General features: G+C 39.2%; 1 protein-coding gene across 1 annotated transcript in view; it reads right to left on the reverse strand.

The window, feature by feature from the left end:
* Positions 1-12179, reverse strand: part of Ptpn12 (protein tyrosine phosphatase non-receptor type 12) — a 67923-nt gene that overhangs the window by 32897 nt on the left and 22847 nt on the right. The window contains exons 2-4 of the mRNA XM_032907070.1: positions 10546-10654; positions 2424-2500; positions 264-359 (exon numbers count right to left, since the gene is read on the reverse strand). Of these exons, the coding sequence (XP_032762961.1) occupies positions 264-359; positions 2424-2500; positions 10546-10654 (282 nt within the window). The remainder of the gene's footprint in view (positions 1-263; positions 360-2423; positions 2501-10545; positions 10655-12179) is intronic.

Here is a 12179-nt window from a genome sequence, read left to right on the forward strand (position 1 = left end):
AAGACAAACAAAGAAAAAACCCAGACAGTTCTTGGGGCTGGAGTTAGGAACACTGGCTGCTTTTCCGGAGGACCTGTGTTCAATTCCCAGCAGGCACATGGAAGCTCACGACTGCCTGTAACTCTGTTCCTGGGCTTTGGACAATGCACATAAAATAAACATAAATTATCGAAAAAAAAGGTCGCCTTACTTCTTTCTCAGTAAGACAGCTAATGTCATTCCCTATTATAGATCTCAAACCCCACGTCAAGAGGGTCACTCACCACCACATTGTACTCCCATATCATCCTCCAGAAGTCTATGACTGTATTCGCCAAAGGCCCTTGGGTTGCCACGTATGCTCTCGGCCCATACACGCCCTGAAAGAGTGAAAGGCAAACTTTACATGTACTGTGATCATCAAGAATATTTCATTAAGGTTTCAAATTTTATTAGTAATGTCTTCAACTAAAGCCATTTTCTTTCACAGAGTATAAAACATGAGAACAATAAACCCAATTCACTTCAGCTTTTGCTAATCAATAGTATTTTTGTATTAACTGAATATACTGTACAAAATCAGCAATTAAAACTTACTTTGTATTAAGAAATGAAAACAAAAACTTGGGTATGATGGCACATATGCCGTTAATCCCAGCACTCGGAAGGCAGAGGCCTACTCTGTGGTAGATCTCCGTGCTCTTTTGAGTTTGAGGCCAGTCTGGCTTACACAGTTAGCTCCAGAGCAGCTAGGTCTGTACAACAGTCTCAGAGAGCGGCAAGGACAAAGACTCAATACCCAGCCCCCCACCCCCCCAAGAAGTAACTGTAGCCACAGAGAAGAGTCACAAAAGCAGTTTGAATAGAAGGTCACCAGTTAATAGATGTTCCCATGACACCTTAAGAATCTACTCAAAAAGTGAGCGCATACTCAGAACCTACTATATGGGTCTGGAATTAATAAGCTAAGAATAGATAAAATAAGATATCTGATTAAAATAAATGAACTGGGATATAAGTGCCTTGAGAATAGCTAACACCTAGAACTCTTACAGTGCATGCTCACGCCTTTAATCCCAGCACTAGTGGAGGCAGAGGCAGTGGCTCTCTGAGTCCAAGACTAATTTGGTCTATAGAGAGTTCTAGGACAGCCAAAGCTACACAGAAAAATTGTCTTGAAAAACAAACAAACAAACAAAAAATCTAGAACTCAACACATAAAAAAAGTATATATTGATAGTACTTGAAATATAATATTCAGTTTTTATTTAATCCACAAATTTCTGTGTTAATGTAATAACTAAGTTTATTTCATTAAAAGATTTTTTGACCTGAAACCATATTTGTCCAACACTACAAATACAATATTAATTTTCCACTCTTCCTATCTTTTATTATCAACAAAATACCTATTAAAATATATGACTGCTAATAAGTCATTGAAAGGCTCTAATATATAGAGTCTTTCAATATAACTAGACTAGATGATAATATAACTATAACTAGACTCAAAATAACACAAAATAGCCTATAGGACAAATTAAAGTCTTTATTTAAACTCAAGTCTCATGGGAGGTTGCGTCTCTTTCTTGGCAACAGTGTAGACACCTGACTGGCTGGGCACAGTAGAACACACTCATAGCCACTACCAGGAAAGCAAGAAAATCTTAAGTTCTAAGCCAGCCTGGGCTACAGAAATGAGCTGAGTCTCAAATCACCGCCCCCCCCCCCACTAGTCACCACTTACGATTCAAGAAATACTAAAGTTATCCAGCACGGTGTTTAGCGCTTTATTTTTATTCACAGATTTACATAAACAGTTTTTATTTACATAATCGTTTACTTATATATTCATTTATTTTTAGGCAGTCGCATTCTTTAGCTGATATTGGCCTTGAATTTACAGCAATCTTCCCTCTGATCTCAGCCTCCTGAATGTTGGGGTCACAGGTACACACATGGCCCTGAGTTGTCATAATAACATGGTAACAACTACCAAAGATTTTAAATTTTTCAGTTATATTTTATAAATTTAAATATCACCTAGTAATTTCAGCACTACTAGTTTATCCTAAGAAATTGTGCGAAGGAACAGTGTTCACTGTAATTTCATTTCTGAGGAAAACTGGGAACTATCATATAGTTCAGCAATGTATAGGCACCCTAAACCGAAAGACAACTTACAGAATGGCCTGACAGGTCGTGCTTGTAATATAGGCCTCTGAAGTAGAAGAAGCACACAGAAAACTCTCTCTGCTGCTACATATATGGTTTGATCTATGTGGTGTAGGCAGCTATAAGAAGAGCAAATAAGATGTGCAAGACAGACAAAGGTTTTCTTTTTATCTATTAGGACTACATTGGGTCGTTAACACCTTTGATAAAATTGCTATATAGGAAGGCATTAAGTGTAGCTAGGAAACTTCCCTCCATTTCATACGTACCTTAATAAAATTTGCATTGATATAATCTGAATCTTGGGATGGCGTCTTCAAAGTCAACTTAACTCGGCTGTGATCAACTACAAAGAGAAAAGATTATCATGACTTATGCCCAGCTGGCATCTGAGTGTGTCTGCTCTGGTGTTTTGTGGTAGGGCCTCACAATGTAGCTCACAGAGCCACTGGACTATTGCAGCCACCAAGTGCTGGGGTAGCAAATATATTACATTTACTTTAAAAAATAAAAAGTGAAGTTTTAGGTACCAGGAGGGCAATTTTTTATTAAAAAAAAAAAAAAAACCTTTGAGAAAAGCAACAAAAAATGTTAATAAGTATATTAAAGACAAAATCAGAATTACCTCTGAAACTTTAGAAATATAGAACATTAGGCATTGATCCAAATTAACTAGGGTGGTGTCTAGGGATGAAGCCCCAGCATGCTTTGTTTGTAATCCTAGCATTTATCAAGTAAAGGCAGGTGGATATCTGTGTGTTCCAGGACACCTGTCTATAAGCTCCATGATGTACAGGGCTACAAAAAGAAACCCTATCTTAAAAAACAAAACAAACAAGCAAAAAACAAAACCACAAAAACAAAATAAAACTGTATGTGTATGGGTGTTTTGCCTGCACGTACATCTGTGTGTGTAGGTGTGTGCGATGCCCACAGAAGTCAGAAGACAGCTTCAGATGTCCTGGAACTGGAGTCATAGAGGGCTGCGAGCTAAGATATGGGTACTGGAGGACGGGGCCCAGTCCTCTGGAGGAACAGCCACTGTTGTCTGCTTAGCCATGTGTCTCCCCAGCTCAAACCTCAGACTCCTTAGTTACGGCTTCTTTGCCAAAGTTCTTATCAAGAAACCTATCTATCATATTTCACGGAAGTTATAAAAACTAAGTAATTATGACTATGACTAATGAATTAAGATACCAAATGACAGGATTGGAAAAAATTTAGACACAAAAACCACAATCTTTACCTTCCAATATCAGGATTCATTTTATTTTGATGTGCATTAATGGTATGTAAATCCTTACTCATTTTCTATATTTATTTACGCATTTTCTTATGAGGGGCACAGGACACTAATGAACATGTGTGTCACGTGGACTGTATCAGAGGGTGAACTGTAGCAGTTGGTTCTCTCCATACACCACATGGATTCTGGAAACAATTCAGGTCCTCAGATTTGGCAACAAGTAATTTAACTCATGGAGCCATCTTGTCAGCCTTTATGTTGATTTTAAAAAACATTTAGGTTGGGTTTAAGGGCACACAATCCTAGTACTCAGGAGGCAGAGGCAGGAGGATCTCTGTCAGTTTGAGGCTGGTATACATACTGAGTTCTAGGGTGGCCAGAGAGACCCTATTTCAAAACAACAAAAGATCCAAACCTTACAAACCCCCAAAAAACTATAATAAATATTTAGAAAAGACTTTAGATTTAGACAGAAATTGCAAAAATAATGAAGAGTTATAGCTGCTTGCTACTGAGATTCCTAATAACAATTACAAGTTTTTGTTGAGTATGAGTATTTCAACCAGGGCCTTGCTGTATAGTTCAGACTAGCTTCGAACTCATGATTCTTTGTGCTTAGTCTCCTAAGTGCTGGGATTATAGGAATATCCCCATGCCTGGCTAGAAACTAAGATCCCATATAAACACAGCATAATTACCAAACCCAGAAAATTCAGTTATAAAACTATTAAGTAACAATTTTAAACTGTTTTCCTGATATTTTCCAAGACTACACTTAAATTTAGTTATTCTTTTCCTTTGTCTCTTCCAATTACAACTTTTCCTAATTTATGACTTTTGACCAGGAGATTATATATTTTGGGGACTAATACCATAAGACTGAGGACTGGAAAGATGGCTGGGTAGTTAAAGGCCACTGCTGCTTTGCAGAGGATCACAGTGATTCTCAATGCCCCTACCAGATGGCTTCCAACCATTTCTAACTCCAGCTTCAAGGGATTTGATGAACTCTGTGGCCAGAGGACCTGTACACATGTGGTGCACATAAACTCACACAGGCACAAACATGTATGTACATACTCACATATAAAGAAAAAAAATACTACAGAATTAGGTTTGTGCAACATCATGAGGGAAGATGGTGGTTCGTGGGGTCCATATACATCTTGTTACTTGTAATTTAAAGGAACTTCAGATGCTGGTTGACGAGAACCGCCCAATACTTACTACCTTTGGAGTAGAAAAGATCAGAACACGTACACTGTAACTATGATGATGATTATAATTATGGCCTTCTAATCCACAGACAATGAATCAGAAGCCAATTAAAATACAAAAAGAAAGAAAAACTAGTAATGGCAACAGCTATACAGAAGCTAAGGACAACTTCAATGAATAACTTATTGGTCATTGGTTCAAATATTATGCAAAGCACTAAAGTTCTTTATCCTTATTTTGGGGGATAAAATCTTTATTCTGGAAATTTGTAGTCAGAACTCTGAGAAAGACATCCTAGTAATCCGTATGCAAACTATCTCTAAGTGTTCCAGGCACTAGAATGGTTACATGTTGTTAGTGCTCTGACACCGATCTCACTCACACCACTTGGCCTGCTTTTTAAAGTTCCATTTTGGAAAGAAAGCAGACGTTCCGAACATGCTGCTTCTGACACATAAGGGTAGAATACTGGGTCAGGATAATGCTGATTAACTATATAATGCTTCTTCTTACTATGCTTGCCAGTAATAAGGGGTCCCAGTTAATAACTGTTATCCATACGGCATACCACTCTCTAGTCAAAGAACCTCAAAGGTAGAGTACAACATTGGTTCCAAAATGAGAGTTAAGACGTTAACCTACATGTTAGGCTGCCTATGTGCAGGGTGGGAATTACCTTATTCTTAAAAGTTTTCTGGGGTTGGGGATTTAGCTCAGTAGTAGAGCGCTTGCCTAGCAAGTGCAAGGCCCTGGGTTCAGTCACCAGCTCCGAAACAAAGGAAAAAAAAGTTTTCTAAGATGAAAAAGTTTTAACATACACAGGATGAAATGATATAATCTTCCTACTTAACAACAAAACAGATGGAGTATCTCCAATTCACCAATCCAAAGGCCGTCTCAGTTTTAGCCCTTACGAATAAGTACCTAACAGTACACAGAGAAATGTAATTCCGGGAATAGTTTCTAGGATCCAGGATGTACTGAGGAATCTTGCTGGGCACTGGCCCACACTTGTCATCCCAGCACTTGGGAGGCTTAAGGCAAGAGGGATCAAGAGCTTGGGCCAACCTGAACTACAAAGTATGAGAACTCTATCTCAAACCCAAGCAGGAACAACAACAAAAAGAATTCTTATAGCACAGTAAGATTAAAGTAAAGTTTCTTTAAATAACTGGAAGACATTTCACCAAAGAATTAGCGAACAGTCCATGAAAAGCTACAAATTACAAACACATCAAGAAGCACTAGAAAGACTATAATCAAGAGTCTGGGTCTGGGAAGACGCTCCGTGGTGAAGGCAGCTGAGTGCTCACCGAGCACATATCCTCAGAACCCACGTAAATGCCAAGGGCATGTGATGGCCCACTTGTAAGTCCAGCCTCAGAGGGCAGAGACAGGACGCTGAACACGCTAGACCGTGAGGCTATCTGAACAGTGGACTCTGACCTTCATTAAGACTTGGCTTTGGTCTGAAGAGCAACTGAGGAAAATCCCCAGCATCAACCGCAGGCCTCTAGAAGCACATATGACTCATGTAATAAACCCAAAATCATGGAAAGAAAAGGAAAGCCCAGCAACTAAGTTCACGCCCCCAACTCCAGCTGCGCAGGAGGCCGAGGCAGGAGGAATGCCTGAAGCTAGCGCCTTATACCGAGCAGACACAATCCCAAGAAAACCCAACAGTTCCAAGAGTTGGTAGGAGTGTAGCAGCTGACGCTTACATACCTCTGTTGGGAACAGAAAACAGGAGAGTGACTTTGGAATACATTTGTCTCCATTTCTTAAAGCTAAACAGAAGCTAGGTGTTGTAGTACTATTCTAGAGGTCCAGTACTACAAGGCTGAGGCAGGAGGAAGAAGAGTTCAGAAGCCAGCTAGGCTACACAGCAACATGCTTGCCTCATGAAACCAAAAAGGTTAAAGTTAAATACAAACTCTGTAGGTCTACAATTATATTCCTGCACATGCACTTAAGAATAAAATTGTATTTATACAAAAGCCTTGATCACTGGGCAGTGGTGGTACACACCTTTAATCCCAGCACTCAGGAGGCAAAGGCAGGCCCATCTCTGTGAGTGTAGGGCCAGTTTGGTCTACAGAGCTACATAGAGAAAGCCTGTCTCAAAAGAGCCCTCTAGGGGTTGGGGATTTAGCTCAGCGGTAGAGCACTTGCCTAGCAAGCGCAAGGCCCTAGGTTCGGTCCCCAGCTCCGGAAAAAAAAAAAAAAAAAAAAAAAAGCCCTCTCCCAAATGGATAAACAAAATGCAATATTATACATAATATTAATAATACAAGTTATTCCTCAATACTAAAAAGAAATTAAGTACTAATTCCACAGTAACAAAAATATAACTTTAAAAATGTGCTGAGTTAATGATATTGAGCACCACAGATCACCTAGCATGATATCTATCTTAAAATTTCTCGAAGAACAAAATCTAGAATCAAAAAAAGCATACTAGCAGCTGCCTGGGACTAAATACAGGACTTCTGAAAGTAATGAGATGTCCTAAAATTGGATTGGGCTAGTCACTGCATGACCTAAGTTTACTCTGAAAATTAATTATATACTTAAAATGGGTAACTTTCATGGCATAGAAGTTATATGTTAGAACTGTTTAAAAGTGTGTTTATGCAAACAATGGACATGTTAAACATTCAAAGGAAACTAGCAAATTACTTTCTAACAAATATATAAGTACAGTTACTTTCAATATTACATTCCAAATCAAAACAGGTAGAATTTATTGAAATTCTACTTGTGAAAACCAGGCCCTCCTGACTTAACTCAGAGCTGCCATTCTAAAGGTTTCTCCTTCAGCTTAGGCAAGTCTACTGTCAGGACAGTACACTGTGCACCAGGACCCTCAGGAGTCGCTTACTAGAAGCTGATGGCAGCAAATGCCTCCAGCCACTGCCAAATACCCTTAAGTGCCACAAGCATCCCATCTGGACATCAAGCCTTTGGATATAAACTGCCTTCCACTCTGTGAGCACTGGGATAAGTTACTCAGCTTCTGCAGCCTCAGATCCCACTGGCAAATGGTGTATTATCAGCCTCCGTGGTCTTGTCATGATTATGGGGAAACTATCACAGAAATCAGCAACCAGTACAAATGAGGGCTTCTCTTTCTCAGAAGGCTGCTCACTAGCCTGCCACTGACGTTCAACTCCCCTGCTCACAACCTGACGCTTTCCTTGGTTCCCAGCTTTCTCAATGGCCCTCACCCTTTCTACATTATCCCTATTAGCACTAATCAACCACAAGACAGAGCTTGTGCAAATCTGTATTCACTGTCTACCACGCATGCTAGAACATGAATTACAAAAGGAGGGATTTCTGCACGTTCTCTTCTGTATCATCAGAGTGTATGCTCCCAACTTCCGGTAACAGAATGTGAAAACAGAATCCTGGAGCCAGTTAAGATTTATTTTTCTAGACCACAGAAAAATCAGTGGACAGTACTGAAAATTGTGCTTAATAAAGTATCCTGAAATCCATATTAACTCCTGTGGTAGTTTGAACATGCTAGGGCCATGTGAAGTGGCACTACTAGGAGGTGTGGTATTGTTGGAGGAAGTGTGTCACTGTGTAGGTGGGCTTTGAGGTCTCCTAGTGTTCAAGTTTCACCCAGTGCAGAAGACAGTCTCCTCCTGGCTTCCTGTGTAAGAATCTCCTTCTGCCTTCAAATAAAGAGGTAGAACTCTTGGTTCCTCTAGCACCAAGTCTGCCGGCACACTGCCATGCTTCCCACCATGATGATAATAGACTGAACCTAAGAAACTGTAAGTCAGCCCCAATGAAAAGTTGTCCTTATAAGAGTTGCTTGGTCATTGTGTCTCTTCGCAGAAACAAAACCCTAACTAAGACAACTCTTATTCCAAGGAGGATTAGTGCTATGGTCTGATTAATTGTATTCTCATGAAATCATATGCTGAAACCTAGTTCCCAATCCAAGAACATCAAGATGAGCCTTTAGGATGTGAGGAAAGGGGTGGTGGGGATTTAGCTCAGTGGTAGAGCAGTGACTGCCTAGCAAGTGCAAGGCCCTGGGTTCGGTCCTCAGCTCCAGAAAAAAAAAAAAGATAAGAAATTTAGAAGGGAAACTCCTACACAAGTGTCCAGAAAATACATACTAGAATAGATGTGAGGAAAGCAGGTTCTGATGAACTCAATGACTATCACTATAAAAGAGGCCAAGGAAACGTGTTTGCTCTTTGCTACACATGAGGATTCAGTGAGAAGGTCCCAACTGAGAATCAGTGGGTGAGCACTCATGATGCACCATGCTTTGATTCTCTCAATGCACTCCTATTGTTTTTTTTTTTTTTTTTTGGAGCTGGGGACCCGAACCCAGGGCCTTGCGTTTGCTGGCAAGCGCTCTACCACTGAGCTAAATCCCCAACCCCACTCCTATTGTTTATAAGCCACCACGTTTATGGCATTTTTGTTACAGCAGCCTGAACAGACTAAAGCAACTGGTAAGGAAAGTGGAGTGAGTGTATTTAAGGCAAAAGCTTTGAGTGGTTACTATGTTAGGTTAGTAAAAGATGTTTGACCTATCTAACACCCAAAGCAGGCCTTAGATATATTACCACTACCCACTTTGACTTACAACTGAGAAAACCAGACCCAGTGAAGACCAGTCCTGACTGAGTCTTACAGCTACAACCTAGTGATATCCAGATCTGAACTTCCAGAGTGGTAACTCACCACCATTACTCTGTGAGGTTCTTTGTTAATTTTATTAATATATCTAATCACACAATCCATCCACAGATGAGAATAATGTACAACAGTTAGCAGTAGGATTAAATAAATTTAGGCCAAAAAAAAAAAAAATCATTGAGGAGGACTGGAGAGACGGCTTAGACAGGAAACTGCTTGCAAGCCTGAGGCCCTGAGCTCATCCCCACCATCCACATAAAACGCCAGGCCTAAGTGGTACTTGTAATCCTAGCACTAGGGAGATGGACAAAGGCAGACAGATCTCTGAGGCTTGCTGCCAAGGTAATCTAGCCTAATTGAAAAGCCCATGCCACCGTTAGATACCAAGTGTCAAATAAAAACCAAACCAGAAGTGGCTTCTGAAGCACTATACTGAGGGCTGACTTCTGACTGTCTCCCAGTACACTCATAGTTATGCATGCACCCAAGAAATCAGTGTGACAGAGGGAGCTGAGCAGTAGGCAATGACTCCACAGAGGGCTACCATAGAAGAAGAAAACTCAGGAAATGGACTGGCACTGACATAAGACACTTAACAGGAGAGAAAACCCTGGAAAGAGAGCACTTGGTCTAGTGAGGTCACTGCTAAGTCCCTGTGACAGAGAGAAGCTCTAATAATGTCAGTTAAGGAAGTGATATCAGGGACTGTAGATCCGTGAAGGGAAACACTACAACAGCATTCAAAAATGCAGGCCCAACACAAAGGACCTTTATAGAGTGAGGACTCTCTGTAGAAAACAATATTAGCTTAGCATATAACTATACTGAGAATATGATGTTTTCAACTTTCGACATGCTTAAGAGACACAGACTGCTGAGGACAGCAGACACACAGGTTTCTGAGGAACCTTATGGCCCATTTTTAAATCCATAGTTAATCAATTAAGGTCCTGTTAGGATAAAGTAGCAGATAAATCAGTGTTTTAGCATTTTAAGAAACTATCCCAATTGTCTACATTACTTTTATTTCTTTTGTTTTTCCAAAAACAAAACAAAAACAAACAAAAAAACAAACCCACAAACTGCTACACAAGGAGGAAGGGTTTCTAAGAAGCACAGTCACAAAATATTCTGTGGTGTACCCTGGGAGGGATTGATACTACACCTCCTTGGCTGTTCAATTCAGAAACAAAGCTTGTGGGGTTACAAAAGACTAGATAGCATTTCTATGCATTCTATCAAGGGCATTTCAAACTTACATGGCAGTATGTCCTTATATCTGTTCTTTTTAACATTTTCTTCTTTTTCTCCAGTGGCTGTGGGATAAATCTTTTCTGTTCTATATTTGGTAGACAATCTTCTCAATCGCTTAAAATACAAGAAAATAAAATTCAAGTTTAGAGAAACATTGGTATTTTCAAAATGTTAATGATTTACAAAGAGCTCTTCAATGAATTCTGCTGACCCAATTCCTCACAATTAATTCTCCTATTGCTCTAAGTTGTTAGTTTCCCTATCCCTTAAAAATTAACCCTAAGAATAATTTCTTTCTTAGAATATGTGCAAACAAAGATTAATGTTTATTACAAATGAGCAGCAAGGGGGAACAACTAGAAGTAATTCTATTTAAAGACATGAATAAGCTGAGAATTCCTGTGTTTAATAAGGATTTCATTAAGTAAGTTTTAAAGTCATACTTGGGGAATTGTGTACAGGTTTCTTCTCTCAATAATGTAGGAGCACCCATGATGTTCCAGGCTCTTTCAAAGACATATGCTAATAATTACTTGTAAAACACTGCAAAACAAAGTTCTTTCACACTGAATTGAAAATGTCCAACAAAGACTAATTCTGCTTATTCACTGAATTACAGAAGTGGTTTGTGGGCTAGTGACAAATTCTTACCACATATGGCAGTAGGGATGTTCTTTGGGCTGGAATATTTCTGCTTGTCAGTAATACACTTCCTGCTTTCAGCAGAACTGAAAGTTGGCATTGTGAATTGTTTAGGTTCTACTCGACTATATATTTCTAAAACTTAATTTCAAAGTAGTTTACTTTCTTGAAGAATTAAAGGCATATTGAGAGCATTTTGACTTTAGGACTCATATTAGTAAATGCAAATGAAATGAAAAAAAGCCTGGTAGCAATTTAATTTTTTCACCAGCTTACTTTTATAGCCTGTGATGCTGACCCTCAAGCAATTAAGAATTTCATGGTCATATTTTTTAAAATCAGAGAATTTTAACATATAAGAATCTTGTTTTATTCTTGTTATTTAAGTAATTTTACATACAGGCACTTACATAGTAAAAAGTCATTTTTGTTTTACTTTAAAAAAAAAAAAAAGACTGCAATTAGAGACTGAACACAGAAGTATACACTTTTTTCCCTTAACAAAAATCATGTTGTGCCAGTACAGCACAATGCCAGAGTAAAAATTCACATGCTTATGGTGACTTTTCCTGTAGTGGTAAAAATCTTAAATTATATAGACGTGCAAACTACGTAGGTTTCCTTATGCCTGCAACCCTAGCACTTGTGGGACTGGCACACTGGGCTACTCCAGAATAATCAGACTTCAGCTCAATGTAGGTCCAAAAAGAGCATTACCAAACAAGGAGGGACAGGTGGCAGATACAAACCTTACCTATCCTAAATTTCTACACATGTGCCCTCCAGATAAAACTGGCACACATGAAGTAGTAAATGCACAAAAGTGTATATTGCAATGTTTGTAGTAGCAGAAGTTCACAAACAATAAGCAGCCTATTAGTAGGACTGGATAAATCTGTTTCACACAGCCAAATATGCTATGGCTAGAAAGCAAGAAAGGAAGCTCTGTCTTAAATACAGAAATATGCACCATATCAAAAATCCCCATTGACTTTAA

Source organism: Rattus rattus, chromosome 6, assembly GCF_011064425.1.
Source record: "Rattus rattus isolate New Zealand chromosome 6, Rrattus_CSIRO_v1, whole genome shotgun sequence".
Taxonomy (NCBI): Eukaryota; Metazoa; Chordata; class Mammalia; order Rodentia; family Muridae; genus Rattus; species Rattus rattus.